At 41.7% G+C, this 22,829-nt stretch overlaps 1 protein-coding gene across 14 annotated transcripts in view; it reads right to left on the reverse strand.

Moving 5' to 3' along the window:
* fryl (furry homolog, like) overlaps positions 1–22,829 on the reverse strand; it is an 83,852-nt gene that overhangs the window by 7,220 nt on the left and 53,803 nt on the right. For 8 of the 14 annotated variants that reach the window (XM_051946675.1, XM_051946674.1, XM_051946669.1 and 5 more), the window contains 28 exons: positions 22,702–22,801; positions 22,426–22,594; positions 20,143–20,411; positions 19,895–20,035; positions 19,629–19,797; positions 19,434–19,518; positions 18,444–18,556; positions 18,212–18,362; positions 18,026–18,129; positions 17,677–17,859; positions 17,029–17,230; positions 16,557–16,678; positions 16,277–16,464; positions 15,335–15,429; positions 14,621–15,216; positions 14,216–14,484; positions 13,999–14,139; positions 13,144–13,344; positions 12,893–13,054; positions 12,221–12,331; positions 11,888–12,064; positions 9,988–10,188; positions 7,906–8,097; positions 5,642–6,039; positions 3,518–3,725; positions 3,252–3,401; positions 2,913–3,011; positions 2,060–2,128 (listed from right to left, as the gene is read on the reverse strand). In XM_051946675.1, coding sequence (XP_051802635.1) covers positions 2,060–2,128; positions 2,913–3,011; positions 3,252–3,401; positions 3,518–3,725; positions 5,642–6,039; positions 7,906–8,097; positions 9,988–10,188; positions 11,888–12,064; positions 12,221–12,331; positions 12,893–13,054; positions 13,144–13,344; positions 13,999–14,139; positions 14,216–14,484; positions 14,621–15,216; positions 15,335–15,429; positions 16,277–16,464; positions 16,557–16,678; positions 17,029–17,230; positions 17,677–17,859; positions 18,026–18,129; positions 18,212–18,362; positions 18,444–18,556; positions 19,434–19,518; positions 19,629–19,797; positions 19,895–20,035; positions 20,143–20,411; positions 22,426–22,594; positions 22,702–22,801 — 5,065 coding nt within the window. The remainder of the gene's footprint in view (positions 1–2,059; positions 2,129–2,912; positions 3,012–3,251; positions 3,402–3,517; positions 3,726–5,641; positions 6,040–7,905; positions 8,098–9,987; positions 10,189–11,887; positions 12,065–12,220; positions 12,332–12,892; positions 13,055–13,143; positions 13,345–13,998; positions 14,140–14,215; positions 14,485–14,620; positions 15,217–15,334; positions 15,430–16,276; positions 16,465–16,556; positions 16,679–17,028; positions 17,231–17,676; positions 17,860–18,025; positions 18,130–18,211; positions 18,363–18,443; positions 18,557–19,433; positions 19,519–19,628; positions 19,798–19,894; positions 20,036–20,142; positions 20,412–22,425; positions 22,595–22,701; positions 22,802–22,829) is intronic. The other 6 variants (XM_051946671.1, XM_051946668.1, XM_051946665.1 and 3 more) reach the window with 2 other exon arrangements.

Raw genomic sequence — 22,829 nt, forward strand, 5'->3', positions numbered from 1 at the left:
AAGACAGTATTTAGTAGATGCACGTTTTGCTGCAGCTCCAGCATTGAGTCTGAGGGGATACATTCTTTACAAAAGTGCAGTTGTGAGTGACCAGCCACAAATTCTTAATTAGGTCTGGGCTCTGACTCAGCCACTCCAGAACATCATTTCTGGTAAGCCTTGGCTGTCTGCTCTGGGTCATTGTCCTGCTGGAAAACAAATCTTCTCCCAAGTTGCAGTTTTCTTGCAGACTGTACTAAGTCGTTGACCAGGATTTCTCTATACTTCGTCGCATTCATTTTATCTTCCACATTTACAACCCTGCAGACGAGCATTCCCTCAACATGATGCTGCCACCACCGTGCTTCACAGTGGGGATAAAGTGTTTGTGATGATGCAGAGCGTTTGGTGTCAGTCAAACATAGTGTCTAGCCTGATGGACAAAACATTTTGGTCTCATCAAAGCTAAGAATCCTCTTCCAGGCGACTTCAGAGCCTCCCATATGCCTTGTGGGGAATTCCAGTCAAGATTTAATATTTCTCTCTGCCACTCCTCAAAAACTTTGAGGCAACAGTTGTTGTAAGGACAGTCTCTCCCATTTCAGTCACTGTAGTTTGTAACTCCTTCAGAGGAGCCATATGGGTCTTGGTGGCCTCTCTCATTTGTCTCTTTCTTGCATTCAGTTTTTGGGGATGACCTGCTTGAGGCAGATTTACACATGTACCTGTACAACTTCTTAAAAATGTATTTAATGTACTCCAACAGACATTCAGTGACTTGGAGATTATTCACTCCCTGATTCATACTTTTCAATAACATTTTCACAGAGTAGACCTTCCAGATACAGCTCTCTCTGTACTACAATCACTCGAGACAATCACTACACTCCTCTCCATTTCACTAATTGTGTGACTTCTAGCACCAATTTCTTGTACCTGTTTTGAATTAGACGGGTCACTTTAACAGAGGTGAATACTTAACCAATCACTTATTTTACATTTTGTATTTTTAATGATTTGATATTACCTTGTTTTCACAACAGTCATTTTTTTTTTGTAAAATCCTTTCTAAAAAGTGAAATTAAATTGACCACAACTCAATGTTGAAAAGCAATTAAAAAGGACATTTCTGAGGACGATGAGTGCGTTTTACAGACACTGTAGGAAGGAAGTCCACAAATCTTTGCAAGGGGCTCGAGGAAACAAACTTACATTCTAAGATTGAGAGAAAACGCAAAGACTTCAAGTGTAAAACCAGCATGTCTGTCTTGAAATGATGTAATCTTGAGTTTTATGTGGCTCGCTGTGTAATCAACACGTCCCTTTAGCAGGACTCCTTCTGCTTCAGCAAGTTGTCGCTGTAATGCTAACAAGTGCCGCCATGTGAGGTGGTGCTCTGCTTCTTGATTGCTCCCTCTGGCACGATAATCTTAATAACATCCTGAAGTGCGTAATGCGGCATTATGTTGCAGTCTTGTAGTGTGTGTGCATGACGGCGATTAGAGAAAAGAATAAATGTGAAGATCCTCTTTATATGCACGATGTAACCCAATTTTAAAATCTGGATGGATTTTAAAACTCCTCTAGTCTGAGCCTAGCACTCGTGGTAGTGAGGAGTAAGGGTCGCAATACAGTCCACAAACGACAGTTGTATGCTAAGCAGCTAATTAGCTATGTGACCTGAACACAGACGTTAGGAGTGCACACTATGAAGTACTATTGTGTAGGAGAAACTGTGTGTTTCTAATTTTGATAAGTAGGACAATTAAGCAGGAAAACTAGTGTGGGTTGTTGTTCAAAGACTGAGGCTCCTAAACTAAGTATGGTTAGCAACATAATCTTTGTAAACTGAAAGCACATGGGGCACAAAATAATTGTGACGCTTTTGTTTTCTGATCGTTTTGCCTTGAAGTAGAACACAGATGATGTGACGTATGTTACAAATGTCAATATTTCAGTTGGATTTTATCCATTCAGCTGCATTATAACAACCAAAAATACTGAAATAAAAGTCATACTGATCAGTACAAACGAAAAACACTACTCCCAGCTATCAAACGAATAAGTGAGTCATTCCTACCTGTGCATGAGTATTTGGTCGTTGGCTGCTGTCTTTGTCTCCAAAAGTTTTCCTGCAGTTGTCCAGCCACTACAGAGTTGAGAGGACATAAACGGATGAGAGACAAGACAGCAGGAAATAATACATATAGGACTTGGGCGAAGGAGAGGAAGCTTGGCATTACAAGAGGTTGTTTTTTGCATGGACATATGCATTTACATTTGTGTGTATATAACAAAGGTTGGTCAGGGAGGAGATTTAATAAGAGCGCTGTACTTAGCGAATTAAAGGAGGCCTGTTCCAGAGCACGGGATAGTATCTAGCCCTCCAGGGAACATTGCCGTCTCATTCAATTAGCGCCCCTGCATCCCAGAACCCTCTGCAATCTCATCTCTCTCTCTTCCCCTCCCCCCCTTCCTCCCATCTCCCTTGCCTTCTCACAGCTTCTCCTGCCTGGCCTTCTATAACTGATTTAGGAGTGCTGAGGGTTATTTTTATCCCTTCAGCAGGGGTTGTCAGTGGTGATGCAGACAATAACGGCAGCTAAATCTACTCATACCCAACACTGATTCAATGTCTGGCCTGCTGATGAGACAGACTGGGCATATCTTGCATAGCATCAGCTATTTGACTTTATGTTCTACTAGCCCTCCATGGAGCGATGGCAGAGATAAAAGGCACTTTACATACATTTCCTAAGCTCATCTCTCTTGAGATGACAAATCATTACAAGACAAACACACCCAGACACAGCGACTGAAAATGCCGTTGTGGCAGTCTGAAGACTTACAGAGGCAATGTGTCCTGAGGGAAAATATTCAAAGAGAATGTGGAAGTCGATATGGTGTGCGATGAAAGATATATGGAGACTTACAAGCTCTGCTGCTTCTCTCTTGGCATTATAGGTGTCCAGGTGTTCCTGCAACTCCAGCACACTAAACTTCAGAGTCTCCAACAGTCCACAAGAGACCAGCTACAACAGCAAGACAGGACACCACATACATTAAGCCACAACAACAGCCAATGCAAACACAACAAATGACACAAAAATAAAAACAGCAGGACACACACACACACGTTGAGGAATATCCAGAACATGCGGCTCTATTTTTGTTTTACTAAAAAATTGAAACCTGTTATTACAGCAGCATTATAGTCTCCCTTTACCAGTGTTATTAACATTATTGCAGTCAAGCATGCCAAACAGCCTCACCGTTTCTGCATCCAGCAGCACAGTGGGGCACTGTGAGCGAGACGTCATAACTTCCAGGGAGCTGAGAAACTGATTACCCATTCGTTGGAGCCTTTCTCCAAGAAAGCGAACAGATGAATGTGTAATGGAGCCAAATTTCCGCTGAATGCTCTGAAGAGGATGAGGAATAATAAAATGAAAACAGGTCTTGTTGAGAATGCTCACTGGTAAACAGTTCCATAGATATCTGAATAGCAATATCTGAAAAGCATTTAGGTGATGTTTACCTGAAAGAGTCGGGAGAACACGTGGAATGTGTAAACAGCAGACGACCCATCTGTGTCTGACAACATCTGGTTGACATGGCAACGCCAAGCATCTTCCTCATTGTCGTAGGCAACAGGCTGGAATGCTGCCAGGATGGCAGAGAGGAAGGGCGAAGGGGGCGGAGAGGCCTGAATCTCTGGGAAGCCGTCTGCGTCACCTTCATCTTGACTGAAACACACACGGGGGCCAATAAGCAACAATCCAACATGTTCTACACTCCCCTCAGTGTTCACCGAAGGACAAATGTAAACACACACACGCTCATCGTTGCTTGCTGCAAGTAAACAACCCCACACTGCTCTATCTCTGCCTCCCTCACTGAAAATTCTGCTGCAGTATTTTGAAAGCTCTGATCTACTGCAGTGCTGTCACAATAAAATATGAGCTATTAGCATTTTAGCATCATGCAAACATCTCTCTCTCTTTCCAACACACAGACACACACGCACGTACATATGTACAGATACTCACAGGCCTGTCGGACCAAACAGCCTGAAGAAGCAGACAGAATATAAGTATCTAAAGCCTGCGCTGCCCAGCGCTGCAGCGGACACAGTCTCTGTCCTCATCCTCACCCCAACTATCGCTTCTCTTCCCCTCACTCTCTCCCCTTGTCTGCAGCACGACGGTGCTGCAACTGCTAACAGCACTAGCGCACTGCACTCTCATCCCACACAGGACTGCAGAGAGCTCTATACAAGCTAGAGATCTACACACACTGACACATACACACTCTTCTACAAACAGAGCCAGCTCCCAACCGCTCAGTGGCAGAACATTGCTGAGTTGTTTTTATCTTGCTCTCTCCCACTCACATAAATCCTCGAACACTGACACATACACTAAACTGGTTAGCGTCCTGCAGTTTTCAGGCAATCAGTCCAACCCACTCACACACTTGCTTAACGTTACGTGTGGCTCAGCTAATTGGAAGACCTTGAGTAGAGTGATATATATGCAAGTAAAAGGCTAACTGAGCGACTGTGTCTGCATGTTTGTTCTGCGTTGCTTCTTCATATTGCCTCAGTGCTGTTTAAACCACTGACTTTACAACTGTCCTCCAGCCAGAATTGGCCCACCTTGAGGAGTGAATGTTTAGAAATGGATTGGAGCCAGCCCGCCTACATTGGTCCACCTTCACAGTTGCAGCAGCCATGCCAAGAAAGAAATTACTCATCATAATGTCCTAAAACGGTTTAGCTCACAAAAGCTACACTGAATTTTTCATTTTAAATTTTAACAAATGTAGGCAGTACAGCATCATTTTGAGAGCAAATAATGCTTTCCTAAATGTAAAGTTAAAAGCAGAAAGCAGCAGTGAAGGCTTCCTTGAAATTGATTAACAGAAGTGGTATGCATCGACTTGTATGTAAAAACACGACTTTTCTTAAATGGTAAACAATTACGCATGCTGCTGCAATTGTTAAAAACAAAAATCACATGTACAATGTGATCAATCAACCCATCAGAGAACAATTAATACAACCAATTTACACACAAATATGTGGTCTTTTATATGTGATGTTGCATTACTACTTGTTTTCTTAATGCTTAATAAATGGCCCAATATTTTTAAAACATTTTAAAATTCCTTTGACATTAGTGGAGGTGTTCTTCATTTCTGGTGAGGCTGGGTGAGAATAATAAAACATGGAGGCTTTGAGCTCATTTTTCTTTTTCTCTTTTCCATAATTGTAAATGTGCTTGTACCTCTAGTATGGTATGAAATCTTTAATGTTTTTTCTTCACATGTTAACTGGTTTATTTTAACACTGCACTTTAACACCTTCAATCTTGCATTCAACACATTTTACTTTAGTTTGTGTGGCTCCAAGAACATGCATGTACACTAAAACTGTACTACTACTGACAAAACATAAAACATAAAAATAAAATCACGAACTCCCATCATATGCAATGTGACATCAAGGAATGTATTGATCAGTACTGATTAGTTTTTCGGTTTACAGAGGGAAGAATATTTCAGATCACTGATGGAAAATGCAAGCACGCCACAGAATGCTTCAAGCACTTTCTCTGATCCAGATATTTAGATTTTTTGAGTAAATTTTTCAAATGTTTACCTGGACATGCCAGAGAAGTCTGCCTCCTCCTCCTCGCAGCGCTCATCCAGCTCTTTCAGGGCCTGCGTCACATCTTCCTCCCACACAGAGCCACAGGTGCTATCTGGATCTGGATCTGTTTTATGCTCTGGTGCCATGGGCAGACAAAGAGGCAATACTGTCTGGGGTTCTTCCTCACAAAGGGACCCTGGTGGTGTGTCTATGGCCGGCGGGGGAGGGGGGGCTGGATCCAGGTCCTCCTGAGGGTCTTGGGCCTCCTGGGGGTCGTGAGGGTCCTGGGGGTCTGGAAGGTCACACAGCTCTGCAGGGTCTGAGGGCAGAGGGGGGGCGCTGCAAAACCCCGTGTCCTCGCTCACACTGCTGCTCAGCTCATCGGCCGCCGTCATGCTAACAGCGTCCTGTAACATGAAGCCAGAAGGGGGCGCTCAGGTGCAGCTTGGCTTAAAAATACAACATCATTAGCATTACCTTTTTACCCAACAGTTAAGTAGTCCGGTTGTCATGACAACAATTGCTCTTAGTACCAATTCAAGAAGGTAGACTCACTGCTGAACGTCTATTAGAGTTTAAATTAAGACTGCTATAGCCTATACTTAAGTGCACATATTAGCTTCAATTATATGAGGGGGACTTTCAAGTCAGCAGTTTCTACGACATTCAGCTCCTCGGAGATTGCTCTGGATGTCACTCTGTAAGCTAACATCTCTCGTGAGAAATTAAAGAAAAAGAAAAGGAATCAATAAACAGCAGCCAATATCAATCTATCACTGAAATGCCATTTAAAACCTGACCTCACTGCTAATAAAACAGCAACATCAGGGTGGAACGACGGGAACTGAGCGCTAACAGGACAGCAGATGAATGAGATGTTCCTGCCATGACGCCTGTTACATGTGTATGAGTGATTTATGACCGGTACTGCATAACTACACATAAGTGATGGGCCGCATTAGGATCATTACAAATTCACCAGACAACAGCAATAAATTGTGGGAACGCATCAAGTGAGGCAACCAAACAACAGCTCAGTATATTTATGTTGCACTTTAGCGCACCAAACAGCTACAGCGTCTGACTCAGACATGGGTATCTCCAGATAAATTTTTTATGTAAGGCCCACACATGAAGGAGGGACATGAGGAAGACAGGACTGGGGGTTCTAATTAAGAGGACTTGGCTTTTTCCTGTCTTGTTTTTTTAAGTAAAACTCTAATGCATTAGAAAAGGCAAGTGTGGCAGGCAGCCAGTACATCACAGGGACAGCAGCTATATTACAGAAAGCTTTTAGAAGTGGTCGTGGCCATCCTGGAGGGAATGAGTAAGAGTATTGATGGTTTTATCTAGGGCTCATTACACTAAGAGCTGGGGCTGTGATGGGGGAGATGTCCTTGGGATGATATTGAGACCACTGGTTGGATTGAGTTCCTAGAAAGTTACATTCAGTTCTGTGTGTAGAGCACCATCGCTGGAGGGTAGGAGCACCTGCTTGAAAACCAATTTTCACACACACCGACACACTTTATATATATGAGCTATGGCTATTCATGCATTGCTATACTCCACAGTAACAGATTCAGCCATTTAAAATAAATTCCCACATTGTATACATGAATGCAAATCTGCACAATATAATATACTCACCATTGTTAGTGCAAGTGATAAATGTCAGTAGTAGTAGATAGCACAAGAAAGGCTAAGGCATGTTAATGTGATAGTTAATTAAAGGGGTGTAGCACCATTGTTTTTTTTTTTAATGAGTTAACACACCACTTGTAAAGGACTTATACTCACACATGCCTCTGCCGGAGATAAAGGAGCTGGTGTCCCTTTCACAAGTTTTAAATGGAGGATTTAGTTGGAATGGTCAGTTGCTGTGTTATTGGAGATGAGCAGTAACAGCTGCCCTGAGGTGAGTTTTTGTTTTCATCTCTCCCCAAATCACATAATCAAGCCCCACCACTATTAAGTGAGCGAGAGCTAAAGCTTTCAGCACCCACACCCAGAGCAAAGCAACAAAGCAAGCGGTCGCAGAAGGAATCAGAAGCAGCACACAATGTCTTAACCGCAATAGTAGCCAGATAGTTACAGAAGCAGCACTTTTACCCCCAAATCCAAAACCAGCTGAAGGTACGCTGATCATCCATCTAAATGACAGACAAGCCAAGAGGTACAGAAAAAGCAAGATGCAAGTAGGACAGAAAGAAAAAGGCAAGCTAAAAAGAACCCGAGCACCACAGTTTATTACTGCTCCCGATTCATCGCACCTCAGGCAGCTGGCTGCTGGTGCTGTCTGAGTGGGCCATCTCCAAAAGGGGGCTATCCAGTCGGGGGAGGGAGGGCAGGGAGGGCAGGACAGTTGCCTCTTCAGTCATGGCACTGCTGGATGATTCTTGAGACTGCTGCAAAGAGTCCACATGGTTGGATGCAGTGTCGTCCGTCGCAGAGTCACTGTTAAGCTGGAGAAGAGAGACAAGCACAGTGGTTGGCTTTTCTGCTGAGGCATATATGAACACAACAAAGAGCGTCTCCTGCATCGTCCAGGAACTACAGACTTGCTGTGTTTCCATGTAACTGAATTTGAAGTAACCTTCTGTAGTGCTGCATGAAAAGTTTGAAAAAGATAAAGTGAATTAGGCTTGTTGGCATTAACTGTTTTGGAGTGAATAAACCAAGCTGTGTTGTATCACTGGAGGGTGAGTACGTTCTGTTTTACGTGGCTGTAATAAGCAGGGTAAACAAAGTTGGAAATAAGTCCAGCTGTTTGCAAACTACTAAAAAAAAAAAAAAAACTTGAAGAAAAAAAACCCAAAACATTTTAGCCATTTGGAAGACAAAACTTTGAGGAATCATTTTCTATCAGGAATATTATAATTATTCTTTCATATCAATTCAATTTAATTTAAGTTATTTATATAGTGCTAATTACAGGTCAAACTGTCTCAAGACGCTTTACAGAACCCATATGCCTGAACCAGCTAATATCAGCCATGTTTCTTGTGTCTGGAGGTGAAGACAATGAAATTAGCAAAAAAAAAACAAAACTGCTTGTCATAGGAGTTAAATGTTTGCTTTGCCGGAAATTATTCAAAAAGGTGTTTCTGCTTTCCATAATTTTTTGCAACTAACTAACTAATGCAACACTTCAAAATCTTCAAAACATGAATAACAGTTAACGGAAACACAGCTATTATGTCAAAACTGAACAAAAATTATTTTAAAGGACATATTCTAGGAGTTTGAAACTTTGATGAACTACGTACTCTTACATACAATATACTGGGCTTGATGCGTTATGTAATTAATATCAGCATCCCTCATTACTAGTTTAGAAACAACTGGCTGTTTGATCTTATTAATATGTTCCCATCAGAAATAGGAATCATAGTAATGCAGGGACATCTGTGTCGGTAAATGAAAGGGAAAGAGTTTTCATTCAATCTGCTGATAAACAAATAAATGACATTACTCATGTTTCTGTACCAAGCAGAGCATGTTTAGTCATTTTAGTCCTCCATTCAACTGACTCTGCACTTTGGACCTGCTTTAGGCAAACTGTAAGGTCATGCTAACATGGACAATATCAATCACAGTTTATGTACGGGTTATCTCATTTTAAATTTGGGGTAAATCACATTGAAATGCTGCATGCTCATTTTGTCTAGTGTATATTATTGGATTACTACAAACACTATGAGGAGGTAAATGTCCACTAAAGGCAAAAGCTCATTCTCTCACCGTGCACTACCAAGATCAAGAAGAGCAGAAGAAGAGAGAAAGAAAACATCCCCATTAGACTGAGGTAAAGCATTTGTATTAATGGCGTCATTAGCACCTTTGGAGAAGACATCGCTTGCAAAGCAAAACAAAGCAGAGAGAAGTTAGAGACAAGCAGCCAAACTGTTAAGAAATGCAAAGGAATAAGCTGGATTCAGACATTTGACCTATTTTATATTTGAATTACATTTAAGAAATTGTATTCAGTAACAAAAATCAATTTGTCTTCTCAGTTTGTTGATAAAAATGTCAATATCTGTGACTTGTTTTGTTTAGTCAATGTGAGTTAAACTAATTTTGTATTGATTTTCCTACACTGTACTTACCAATCGTACAAATAAAAAATATGTGAGAAATGATAATGGAATTAATGTGGCAGTCAGAGGAGGGGCTAAGGTTTGAAGGGGGCATCTACCACCAGCGAAGAAGCAAGCATGTAGCCCCATGTCCACACTGGCAGAAGGTCCAGCTCAGTATGTGCACACACACACACGCACACCATGCCAGCGGGCTGTGTGAGGAGTATAGTGGGTTGGGTTGGGTGGGGGGACCCTGATTGGAGTGAGACTTACAAGGCCAGAGCGGGTGAGAATCTGGCTAGCGCTCAGTACCTCCTCCTCAGACGATTCGTCCGTGTCCTCGTGGTTGGTGAGGTTGAGGCTTGGCGTGCTGCCGGTGTACTGGCACTCCTGCAAAGACGGCGTGTCCCCTTTGTCCATGCTCTCCAGGGAGCGACGCCGCACCCCCCAGTTGAAGTTGTCCATGCTCTCCCCCTGCAGGACGACCAGGACAACAGCAGTGAGACACACAGAAAAACAAAAACAGCACGATGGGGCACAACAAAACAAACAAAGCACAGGACAAATGCAACATTCCACAACTCAGAAAAAACACTACTGATGCTCATGTGCTTGAGTGGGTGAGATGATTTGAAATGATAAATGAAGTAAAAGCTAAACAGAACTAGAAAATAAAAGTAAAAGGGTTCACAACCACAGGAGCAATGATTTCAAATTAAAGAGCACTACTGAACTGTACTTGACAACACACACCAGGACACCAGGGCACTGCAAAGAATGACATCTCTGAGTAACTTTCTGGCCTACAGACTTACCTGCAACTCCTTGTGGCAAGAGAAGAGAAGGAATACGTTTGTTAGTAGACTTAAGACAGTTACAAGACACAGACATTTTTTCTACGACGGTAGTCAGGACAAATATGACACAAGTTGGACAAACAAAACATTAAAGTGTTAATGTGTCACAACTATAACTATAGTACGTTCAAGAGGAGTGATGATGAAGAGTGACTGCACTGTGCTGGGGATAGATTATATTTTTATGTTTCTGCTTCTGTTTATTTCATGCTGCTGTTTGTCATTCTTCATTGGTTGAGGGGCAGGTAGTTACAACAATTCAATCTTGCTTTTACGTCATTGCATGAGTGATAATGTCATGATAGAACACTGCAGAATACTGCAACAAAGAACAGTCACAGGAGCCATTTTCCAGCACTGAGTACTTCGGCTTATAGCATAGTATAGCTTCCTGATTATACTCATATACATATAAGCAGCAATTTCACTTTAGAACTTTCCTAGCTTTTTAGTTAAGTAAAGGATCTAAGTACTTCCTTCACCACTGCTCTTCTTTATCTATCAAAATAACCAAACATAGTATTATATGACTTAATATATTTACTATGTTATAGAACGAATGTGTTTAGCACAGCCATAGACTGACAGCAAATCCCCTTTAAGGAAAGCCGTGATGTAGACTAAAAATTGTGCTATAAGTGGTAGAAAAGTTATCTTAGTCAGGCATGGCATGCCTCGCCTCATTAAGCAGAACAGTTACTGGAAGTCTGTGTTGTGTTCGCTGTCAATTAAAAAAAAAAAAAAAGAGTAATACCCATCCCTGCTCATGTGATGCTACTGCGGCCTCCTGCTGCACTCTCCATGGAAGAATTATGTGAAAAGCTGTTACCACAGAAAAATGGTACTAATCATGTCTTTTTAAAGTGTCTTATAGCTTAGGATTTGGCAAATTGAAGTGATTACTAGAAGACAATTACACTGTAAGCTCATCTGTGAATCAAGCAACTCATCAATGGCTCTTAAGTTTAGCAGTAGGTTAACTGAGAATAATGCTACACTCATGATTTATTCAGACCAAACAACTAGGAGGCGGGGAGACCTGATAATGTCAAAGATGGATAACAGTAAACATAGTAGGTGTAGGTTTATTTGAAACTAGCATGAGTGAAATGTGTTTAGGGGCCGACTAGTGTAATTCAAATTAAACTTCCTTAATGATTCCTTTGGATTCAGAGTTGTAAAGATAAGTCATCTGTATTGTACTCTTCACCCACTGCTAACTCCTAAACAATCCCTAAATTCACTGTCTTTTTATAAATCTGAAATTTATCATAGATTTTTAATACATGTAAGTCTATTTTACAGCGGATTCTCACCTCAGCATCCTCCAGCTCCACATCTAAGAAGTCAAAGTCCTTAAAGACACCAAACTGCTGCTCACTGCCAGTATCTTCTCCCTGCACCTCCTCCTCTCTGACCACCTCCTCCACAGTGGGTATAAGACTCGTCTGCTGGTCTGCAGAGTCCAGATCCTCATTGGATGAGAACACAACCTGCACAAGAAGGAAGGAAAATGCATCTTTGCTGTCAAGTATTACAACGCATATGTTGTATATAAGCCAAAAACTATCCAGGCAGAAAATCGAAATCAACGACGACAAAAACAGAACACACAGCAGCAGTATTCATAACACTGAATTTACAGAGACCTTATCTGAGGCCTTAGAGTAGGAGAGGAGTCTTACGGATGGATTTTTGGGAATGCCAGATTCTGGACCACATAGAGACAGGACATTCATCAGCCTCTCTCTGGTTCTTCTCTGTAACAAGAACAAAATACGCATTGAGGAAATCAGGACAGATTTGTGTCAGGTGGTGTTATAACACAGAAGAGAATATACAAAACTCTGGTCCACAAGAAACACTGGATGAGAGTAAGAGTAAAATAAATGTATAAATCAATTGCTTATCACTTATCATTTGACTATTTGATGCGTTTGTGGCTTTCGTTTGCCTCTTGGACAAAACAATTTGCATTTGTACAGCTCACTTGTCAAAACTCTGCCAGATTTTAATAACGCCCGCTAAATATGATGCTTGCTCTGCTGTATCAGCTAGACTGTGCATGATAAATGCATGTGTTTTTAGGCCTGGATGGATCCAGAACATAGAGCTACAGATTTTCTGATATAAACAAAATGTTGCGCTGAACATTTTTTCATGTTTATGTCTCTGTCTTTTTTACTGGTCATTCTAAGTAAAGACGTAAAAAGGGATCCCAGCTGAATCTTGTGAAGTTTCACTTTGTGCGAGTGCGGTCTTATAATTTCTGCTTCACTGATATGCAGTGCTGGATGCCTTGTGTCTGTTTGAACATGTACCTGAGACAGTTGAGGCCTCTTCCAGCTTACTTGCACCAAACCATTGGAGTTAGAACCAGATGATGTAGAGGATGTACTCCTTGTTACAGCTATCACCTGTGGCTTTCCATTCCGGCCTGCTGCAGTGCGCTGGTCACCATATTTATGCCCGATGATTGGTGTCTATGAAATCAAAAATGCCAGTTAGCAACTAAATAGAACAGAGCATATCTTCAAAGTGAGATAAAAAAGTGATGTGGGAGGAGACTGACCTCTGAGATGTCAAAGTGGAAATCCAGTGTCTTGCCGGGCAGCTCCTTTGAAGAGTTGTTAAATATGCGCGTAAAGGCAATCTCTGGAGAGCCACACGACTCTGTGCTGTAAGAGCGCTGCACATCGTCTGGAACAACAAGGCTGGCTGAACGAGACACAACCAACTTCAGAATGTTTTGGGCCTCTCTCCAATGTGGGCTCTGTAAAAAAACAAACACAGAAACATAATGGTTCCACTGTGAGATACCAAACAGTGTAGGTGTTTCTGGAGAATTTATGAATGTGAAAGGACCTATTTGCCTTCATAAAACCAGACCCTTTCTCACAGCATCTACAGACTAAATCTCTGAAGCCATTTGTGTTCTGTACGGCCTACGTTGGTGTCGGGGGAGTATAAAAGGAGGTCAAACAACACTGGCACACTGTATACGCACAAATACAATGCCTTTCTACAAAATGCAACACTGATAGCACGCCAGTAAAGAATTTCCTTGAGGCAGTAATGGTATAACAGCTGTCAGAAGCAGATGTGAATGAGAAGCGTATAATGCCCTGGGTCAGGGTAAAAGGCTTCCATAAAGAGCTGTAGCTGCATCAAAAAGCCTCTGAACAACTACTCTGAAAGACATGTTATTCTTTCTTAGATGCAATTGTGTGTCTATTTATAGAACAGGTTATCCGAGTACTCATATAGATCAGGATGTTTGTGCCCATATGGAGCACATGGGTGGTGCTTGGATAACATTTTGTCATTTGTGGAAAATAAAGTAGCAATGTAAACAATTAATAACAACAAATTCATGATAAGCCTACTTAATCTATTAATTCACTAATTACAAATAGCAAAGGCTCACCTGAACATATTTTCCGATGATCTTCATGATCTCCAGGTTGAACTGTTTGACAGGAGCTGCCGACAGGTCGATATGGCTCAGCAAGCTGTAGATGATCTGCAACAAGGACTGCTGCATGCCGGGAAGGCCCTTCTCTAGCAGCTGAGAGAGAGAGATTCATGATCAATAGTGGTTTTAGTGACGTGATTATAAAAAGTTTAATATTAATCTCACATACCTCAGCCAAGTAAGTAACCAGGTTCAAGGTTCTCTCAGCAAAGGCATCGTGGAGGTAACGACAGACAACGTTGATCCAGTTGGTGCAGTCACGAGAATAGCTGTGTGTGCTGTACAGGCTCATCATGTGGGCCAAGTTGGACAGCGTGGCCGACTTCTCATCTGCGCACACCTTGGCTATTTTATCAGCCGTCTCCTTACAGAAAGGAGTGGGGCTGTCAAAGTGCTGGATGAGGTGTGGGAGGAGGCACAGGATGTTCAAAGGAAAACCTGCAGACATGACCCAGGAAGAAGATGAGCATTTAAAAACAAAATCTGTCACATAATTAGCAGTCTAACATCAAAAAATGTGAAGAGGAAAAGGAATAAATATCAATAATTAAAGGACTGAATTTGCAATGTTTACCTGCCACTTGTGAAGGGTCTACCAGTGTTTGTCTAGAGACACTGATGAGCTTGCTGAGCAGGTGGATGGTGAGCTCCTGAGTAGAAGCAGAGGTGAAGCCCTTCAAGAAGAGCTGCAGCAGTCCAGGGAAGTTGTACCATTTCAACTTAGCCTGCACCGTCTCCAGACGTTCCCTGCTGTCTGCACGTTCCAGAGGCAGCTGGCCCAGCAGCTTATTCAGCAGCCGCAGGGCAAGAAGATATTCAAACTCGTAGTCCGACTCAAGCAACGAGGCGGCGATCCAGAACACCGTGGCCATCAGATTTGAAGGGTCCACGGGGGGGACGGCCTCCCCTCCTGGACTCCCTCCACCGCCTAAAGATGATAAGCTCCGCGTGCGTGCTAAGTTTCCGTGGCTACCACCTAGTCGGTCCGCTATGTCTAAGGTGTTACTCCTACGCCTGTCGGCTTTCCGTTCGCTCATCAGGCTGGCACGAAGAGAGTTACTTCGAGTGTGGACATAATGGTAGAGGCCACTGCTGTTCATGTTCAGCTGGCCTGTGCTTTTCCTGTTGGCCGCAAACTTGGGGCCCAACAAGTGATCGCGGGCAGAGGTCCTGTAAATAAAAAACAAATCATTTTGTATAGAACTCTGTAATACATGTATCAGTCAGTGTGTGTAAAAAGTAAAGCCAAGTTTGGGTTAATAGTGTTAAAAACAGAGGGAGGACTTACTGTGCTAAGGCAGTAAGGAGGTCGTAGTTTTTAACGGTGTCTGCCAGTGTGTCGATGCCTGACTCGAGCGTCAGGAGCAGCTCAATGACAAAGCCCTGAGGGACAAAAAACACAAAACATCAGAGGTCAGAGCTTGTCAGAAAGAAACTGAGACCAGCGAGTTGAAACATCTTACACTGAGGTGACAATTGTACTTGCTGAAAAATATTTTGCAGACACAGGAGTGAGTTTTTTTTTAATATGATATAGTTTTGCTCTAGGATCCTCTATGCCATGACGTTCCTCAGTTTTACGCGCTTATAATAAATAAATGAACAAATTTGCTCCAAACACAACTGTAACTCCATTTCTATCCAAGACATTAAGTGACATTAAAAGAAATTAAGTGGACCAAGATAAAATAATTCAGTTTAACAGTCAAATCAAACTGAGTCAATCAACATTTTAGGTTTGCCCAAATTCTCTATAATTTAGTGCTTTGTGTTAAACTCGACATTCAGCCTGTCAGTTAGCCCAGTATAAAGACATCTTTTAGCTGGATTTTAACTGTGCCTTTCAGAGGAAAGGTATGATCTATGCAGAGGAAATTATTTCATATTGGGTGTTAAACTGCATCATATTTGATACAGTGTGGGAATTTTCCAAGCAACAGCTGACCTTAAAAACTTAAATTTAAAACAGACAGAATACCTCAATTTAAACATGCCTACTTTAAAGCCCCTATTCTAAAAAAAACAAAAACAAAAAAAAACCTTAAAGACCTTAGTTGCCATGTACTATAACAACAAACATTTTTTTAAACTATTTTTTCCCTCCTAACATTTTTCTACAAGCAAAACAAGGAAGAATGATTTTGATAGTTGTGGCAAAATCAGATCTAACTTTAAAAGTATTGTTTCGTGTTAAGTGTAACAACAGTGTAATTTTTTCGTATGTGCTGACCTGAGCCTCCTCTCCTGGATCTCCAACAGTCTCAACCAGCCGAGATAGAATATCAGACAGAGTAGCAGGAGTCAGAGGTTGTTTCAGTGCCCTGAAAATCTGGAATGAGCGACCGGCGTAGTGGCGAGACGAGCAAGACAGAGCTGTTCGTAGAGCTATTTCACTTAGCAATGAATCAAGTTGGAAACCTGCAAAGATACCAAGCACATATAGGTAAATACAATAAAACCAAACTGAAATCAATAGAATTAGACAACTAGTAGCTGTGAACACTACAGACCTGACTGTGAATGTTTAAAGACAGTCACCACATGTCTGACAAAAACACTCAGCTGGTCAGCGCTCTTTATGTTTGGGTTCTTGGGTGACACATCCTCGTGATTCCAAAGAGGACCTCTCTTTCTGCAAAGGCAAGAGTGAACACACATCAAGTAATGTGAAGTGTTACCTCAAAATATTTGATGTTATCACACCAGGCAAAGAGGCCGATATGAAACCAAGCCCAAACCCATGCAAAGTAAAATACCCAGTCCTTTTAGACACTGCTGGAAGCATGAAAGCAAATCATAGTATAGGATGAGTAACATGGTACAAGTGTGTTGATGAAGCTAAATGGCTCAAACTAAGCATGTTAGATTATACACATTCATAGGCTAAGACAGTCAGTTCCAAGCAGCAACAGAAGTGGCTGTACAAGCAGTGACTAGCATAAATAAGATGCTACTTTGGTGGTAAAAACTCTGCCTTCTCACCTTGATGTAATGAACTCAATGAGAGCTTTGGCTTTCTCATCCTGTTCAGCAGTAACATCTACTTCACTGAGCAGTGAGGGGGAGAGGTGGGACAGAGCTGAACCTCCTGCCCCAAGACTTATACTGGAGGACGTAGAGCTTGAACTGAGGCCGGAGTCTGTCATCGGTGATGGCTGACAGTCTGGCAAAAGCTCCTGTACTCCTGTAGGAACAATTGACACACACATTGTACACACTCCGCTGCATTGCATGCTTTATAACACCAGCATTTTTCTAGGATATGTCTTTTAGCAATAAAAAACAGACAATGGTATTTTAATTTTACGACTAGTCTTATAATAATGCAGTGCTGGTTTAACTTTATGTGTATCATGGTGCTGTCTTCTAAGCAGGATATTGATTGTACTACTCTATTTTACAACAAAACAGAGATATGCCATCACAGGTTGATTGAGTGGGGCAGGATTGTTGCTGCCACCAAGTGACTGGCTTTGGCATTACAACAAATGAGTATGTGCAGTTTTTCTGTAATTTCTTTAGAACTCAAAGAATGTAATTATGTTGGTGGTAGAAAATTGGTTGATATTCCTTCACCTAAACAATAACTCTCCTATTCTTTATTATATTTTCACTCACAGCAGAACTGACCTGTGAGGTTGAACTCTGGAGCAGCTGGCTTCACAGTCAGGACCCTTGGATCGTTGTAGTCTCTGTTGCGTAACAACACCATAGCCACAGACTGAACATTGCTATTTGCTCCCTGGACAACAAGCAGGTGGAGCAGTAGGCGCTTACAGTGCTCATAAACCTCTGGATGCTGGTGATCAAACCCTGGAGGAAAACATGTTAAAGAGCTTGTGATGATTTTGGCTGGAGTAAAGACATTGAGTGAAAATAAACTGATGCCCCTACTACATATCATTCTGTTGATTTGTTAAAAATGGAGTACTTGCACAGATAGAGGCATTCAAAAGAGCACAAATAAAAACAGACTTACCTATGAAAACTGCATGTAGCAAGAGGTGCAGGTAGGCACTCCACTCTATTTTGACCCCATGATCCACAATGAGGTCTGTCAGTAGGATGACTGCAATATTACATCTGAAAAACAGAAAATGTGCGTTAACTTAGACAACAACACAGTACTGTGATGTTTTTAGAGTGAATATGGGATTACATGTACCTGTGGAGAGGTACAGCAGGGGTGTTGGTCTCTGGTAAATAATCCACAAGTGGAGACCAGCAGCCTCCCGTTGGAGGGAAGGGAAGAGGTTCTGGCCGGTTGTGGTCCATCACCTTCAAACGCCAGTTAGCATAAAGTGGCATGGAGTCACCTGGAGAAGGGAGAAGATTAGTAACTGGTGGTGGGACAGAATTACAAGGAGTGGACTGAGGAGCAAAGATTTTGTGCTTACTTTTCTCATCCTCATAGGAGCCTCCAGAGCTGCTGCTGTAACGAGATTCCAGACGGTGATGTTGTCTGTTCAGGTTGCTGTTCAGACCACTGTAGATATCCAGGTGGGTGTAACTGCAGAACAGACATGCTTGGTTATAGAAGACGGAGCCAACACTGACCTTTTCTCCTCATATTTCTCTATGTATAAACCGTTTCCAAGATAAACTTGAGAAACCTCATTTTCATTTCAATTAATATTAATTCTAATAAAAATTAAAATAGCTATTCTTATCTTTCTCTTCAAAGATTTACAAGACAAATGCAAATAAGACATTTTAGATTTCTATTTATTCGATTCATTCTATCACAGAAAAGTCTTGAGGCAAGTTCAAATATTTTTCATGCTAAAAAGCAATCACTGCAAGAGGACATGCTACAGGTTTTTATTTCACTTACTATGTATATTATGGCAACAAAATGACCATAATATAGTGTATCTTCTAAGATATGATCAGTGCCATCAAAGGATAACGTCAGACAGTGCTGCAGACCCTTCATATTCACAGATTTGTATTTCTTAAATTGTACTTTCAGTCATAGATTAAATCCTAAAAACTCAGGTCTTGCTTGATTAAAATAATCCTATTCTGCTTCATAAGGGCATAGATGGAACTTCTTATCATTACAAAATGCCAAGTTGTAACATCGGAGTAATTCAGACACACATTTTTCAACTAGAAACCGATTTTTAAAAGAAATAATGATGAAGAAGAGCCCATACGGCACCCTAACAGGATTGGTTCCTTAGGTTTGTTCTGAATGAAACTCTGGAGTCTGAATACATGGCACTGACTGCTTATTTCAAGCATGTTATGTCTTTTAGCATACAACAAAAACATCATATAGACCTATTCACAATGCTGAATCTTGACTTTTACTGAAGGGGGTCTTTAAAACTCCTCTACGTTTACAGTTACATCTTCACTAGTGTGAAATGTGTCTTCTGTACCTGTCCTCCATGTTAGAGTCTTTCATCTTGCTGTCATGATGACCATCGTTTCCTGGCACCATGGTATTGCTGCTGGAGGTTGTTCCTGAGGGAGCAAACATGACACATTTTACCACGCAGCAATGTAAACACAAGATTTAAGTATTGTAACCATGGCCTAAGCTGTGAACTAGTGCATTCCTGCCGCTCATTAACCTGAGGTGACTGAGGGGATCTTGTAACTGGAGGTGATGCGGTAATAAGGGGGGTTGTCCATGTGAGTGACAGCTGAGCTAACAGGATCAGTCAACTCAAGCTCACACATCAACTCCTCCAGCAGCTGCATAGTCTTATCTCTGCCCAAGTAAACCACCACTCGTTTCACCTGAGGACACACATGTAACACAGTCAGAGAAACAGAAGGAAGTAAGTGGTGGACAGTGCACAAACGAATACGACAGATACAACAGCAGCTAACTTACGTAGGGCAAGAGGCTGGGGTCACTGTTGACTCCCGACATACTGATGAGGAAATGTAGGATGATTTTGAGGTTCTTTGGCCAGCTGTCTGCTAATGTGGTCCATACATTCTCGATCTCCGACCAAGCAAACTCATCTCCATACTGCAGACAAAAATAACTTAATGATTAAAAAATTAGCTAAATTACCATTTCCAAACTCATGGGAATGTGAACATGGAGGAGTGCAGACGGTCCATCAGCTGTCTCACCTTGGCGGTCATAAACATGAGGTTGTTCAGCACCATGGTTGTGGCACGAGGGGATCCCCAGCCCTCTCCACGGAGCCAGCGTCGGCTGTTGACCATCATGGTCTCCCGCTCGTGTACATCCTCGTCATCCTCGCCACTGCCACAATCCTCTGGTCGCCGTTGGGTTGGTTTGAAGTCAACCAGCTCCACGTTGTTCATCCAAGGTAGGAGGTAGTGCAACATCACTTGACGACCACCAGGATGTGCTGTCTGGATACGCTGGCTCACCTCTGCAGTGTTGACAGTAGGAAGTTAGATTGTAATTCAACATACACTGACAGTCAATAGAAACTTTGAGACCACATTTTTCAACATAATTTTTATTTTGAAGCCCAAAACTGGATTTTCTTCATGAATCATTTGTTTAGCATATTGGCATACAGAAACAAAAATCTGAAGTTTCAAGAATGATTTCAAAATAAAGAATTTCACAAAAGAAAACGGCACCTGCCAAACACAAAGTCACAACAGTCAATACCGAGTATGGCCTCCATTTGCTTCGATGCAGGCAGCAATCCGTCGGCGCATGCTTTGGACCAGGCTTCTGATTGTGGGTTGGGAACAGCCCATACGCCTGACTACATCACTGTAGCTCAAACCGGCCTCCACCATACCCAGTGCCCGGAGACATTGTTCATGTGATAGACGCGGCATGATGCTGTTCACCGGACTAACAATGGTGGCCTTTTTTGGGCCTTTATATAGGCCTTCAAAACCCATTCTCAAATTGTGCAGATACTCACTGAGTATTGCCTGGTGTGTATTTGGTTCACTTTTGCAAAGTGACCAATCCAGGTGCAATGAATCATGACAAAATGACAACTCATCATTATCTCAACTACCAGGGCACTAGATCATCAGTAAATCCACAATGAATAATTACAACCCCCCTACAAGTAGAATTCTGCGTACATTTCTACCTCAAAGTTTCTATTGACTGTCAGTATATTTACATACAAAAGAACATTCTGTCAGTTGTCACAACCTGTCATAGCACAGCTGGTATAGGGGGCTAGCAGCTATCAAAACGAGGCACAGAGAACTAGTTTGACAAGTCAGACCCTAAAAAAAAAATCATTAAGAAACTTTAATTTCAATTTTGCTCATTGGTTCCCAAACAAATTTCACCTGTGCTTGTTCATCAAAGTGTACTGCAATTGTACCGCATGGTAAATCTACCACTATCCTTCTGTGTCATTATGTGAGTCAAATGCTGTCTTAATGAATTGTGAGTACAGCATTATTCTCTGTTAACCTATTTAGCTATTTGCTGATAAGCAGCACAAATTGTGTGACTGTTTTGTAACGGTCACTTTATTTGGTAAATGCTTCAACAAAAGTGATTTGACTTTGGTACTGCTACAATAAAGCAGCAGAAGGAAACACAAAAACATGCAAGAAACCAAAAGAGAGACCACTGTCATTGCGGTTGCCATTAATTTATGTAGCTCTGTGTTGCCTCGACTAACATTTATCTGTGGTTATCAGTGTTTCACACAACTGTGTCATGAGAAACAGACGAAAATACTGCTGTAACATGACTTGAACAAGGACTATTTCATTTCTGTGAGCGTGAACACAACACAGACTTTTAGCAACTTATTAAGTTTCTGTGATGTGCAGTGGTGGAGGAAATAGTCAGATCCTAAATTAAACAAAATAATTAATACTACAGTGTAAAAGCCCTGCACAGAAAATTTAAAATTGGGAAAATACACGTTGATATTAAAAGTAAAAGTGCTCAAAGTCGAAAACTGTACCCTGTGATTGTTATACAATAGCACAGTAAAACACATCTCATCTTGAAGTGGCAGTAAAATCTTGTTTTTCAGGTTGGTTTTAAGTTTCTCTTTAAGACCACTGTTCACATTATTAAAATAATCCTTCACGAAAGATCCTATTGATCAATTTTTGAAACAAACATGCTGGTGTTAAGTTAAACAGCTTGTGATAATGGCACATCTTGACTAAAGCGTGCCACACGCTGCCTATGAGATATCTCACTGTTAAACATAAGATAAACTCTACTGATCCCACAGAGGGGAAAGCTCATTGCTACGGCAGCTCCAAAGGAGAAAAAAGTATACCAGCAGTACAAGAATAACTTAGAAACACAGAATAAACTGCTCGTACAGAGGAAAAGCATCAACCGTAACTGATGTCACAGTCAAATGGAACAGAGACTTTAACGTTAATGGAGCAACTCTACATATGACAGCAGCATCAAATGAAAAGGTAGCAAACCTGAGAAGATGGGCAGAGTGAGCTCTGGGTAAGTCCTTGCAAGCTCCTCAGACAGCTGGTAGTAAGACACAGAGTAGAGGTGTGGCAGCGGTGAGGGAGGCGTCAAGATGCCGTCTGTTCTCAGGATCTCCAATTTGTGGGCATAACGGAAGAGCTTGGGTTCCAGGATCTGTTTCAAGCAGACAATCACAACATCTTAATGACAAAAGCCTGCATAGTGTTTTGCGGTGTAATGTCGATGTGATGGAATTTTACACATGAAACAGAGATTCTGACCTGTAACAGCTGCATGGCCACCTCATAGATATCCCTGGAAGAATCAGCCGCCTTGAACAGAATCAGGTTCAGCAGCACCACAGTGTCAAATTGGTAATCCCTAAGAGAAAATAACAAGAATGCGGCAT

This window comes from Acanthochromis polyacanthus, chromosome 4 (genome assembly GCF_021347895.1).
Source record: "Acanthochromis polyacanthus isolate Apoly-LR-REF ecotype Palm Island chromosome 4, KAUST_Apoly_ChrSc, whole genome shotgun sequence".
In the NCBI taxonomy this organism is placed as follows: domain Eukaryota; kingdom Metazoa; phylum Chordata; class Actinopteri; family Pomacentridae; genus Acanthochromis; species Acanthochromis polyacanthus.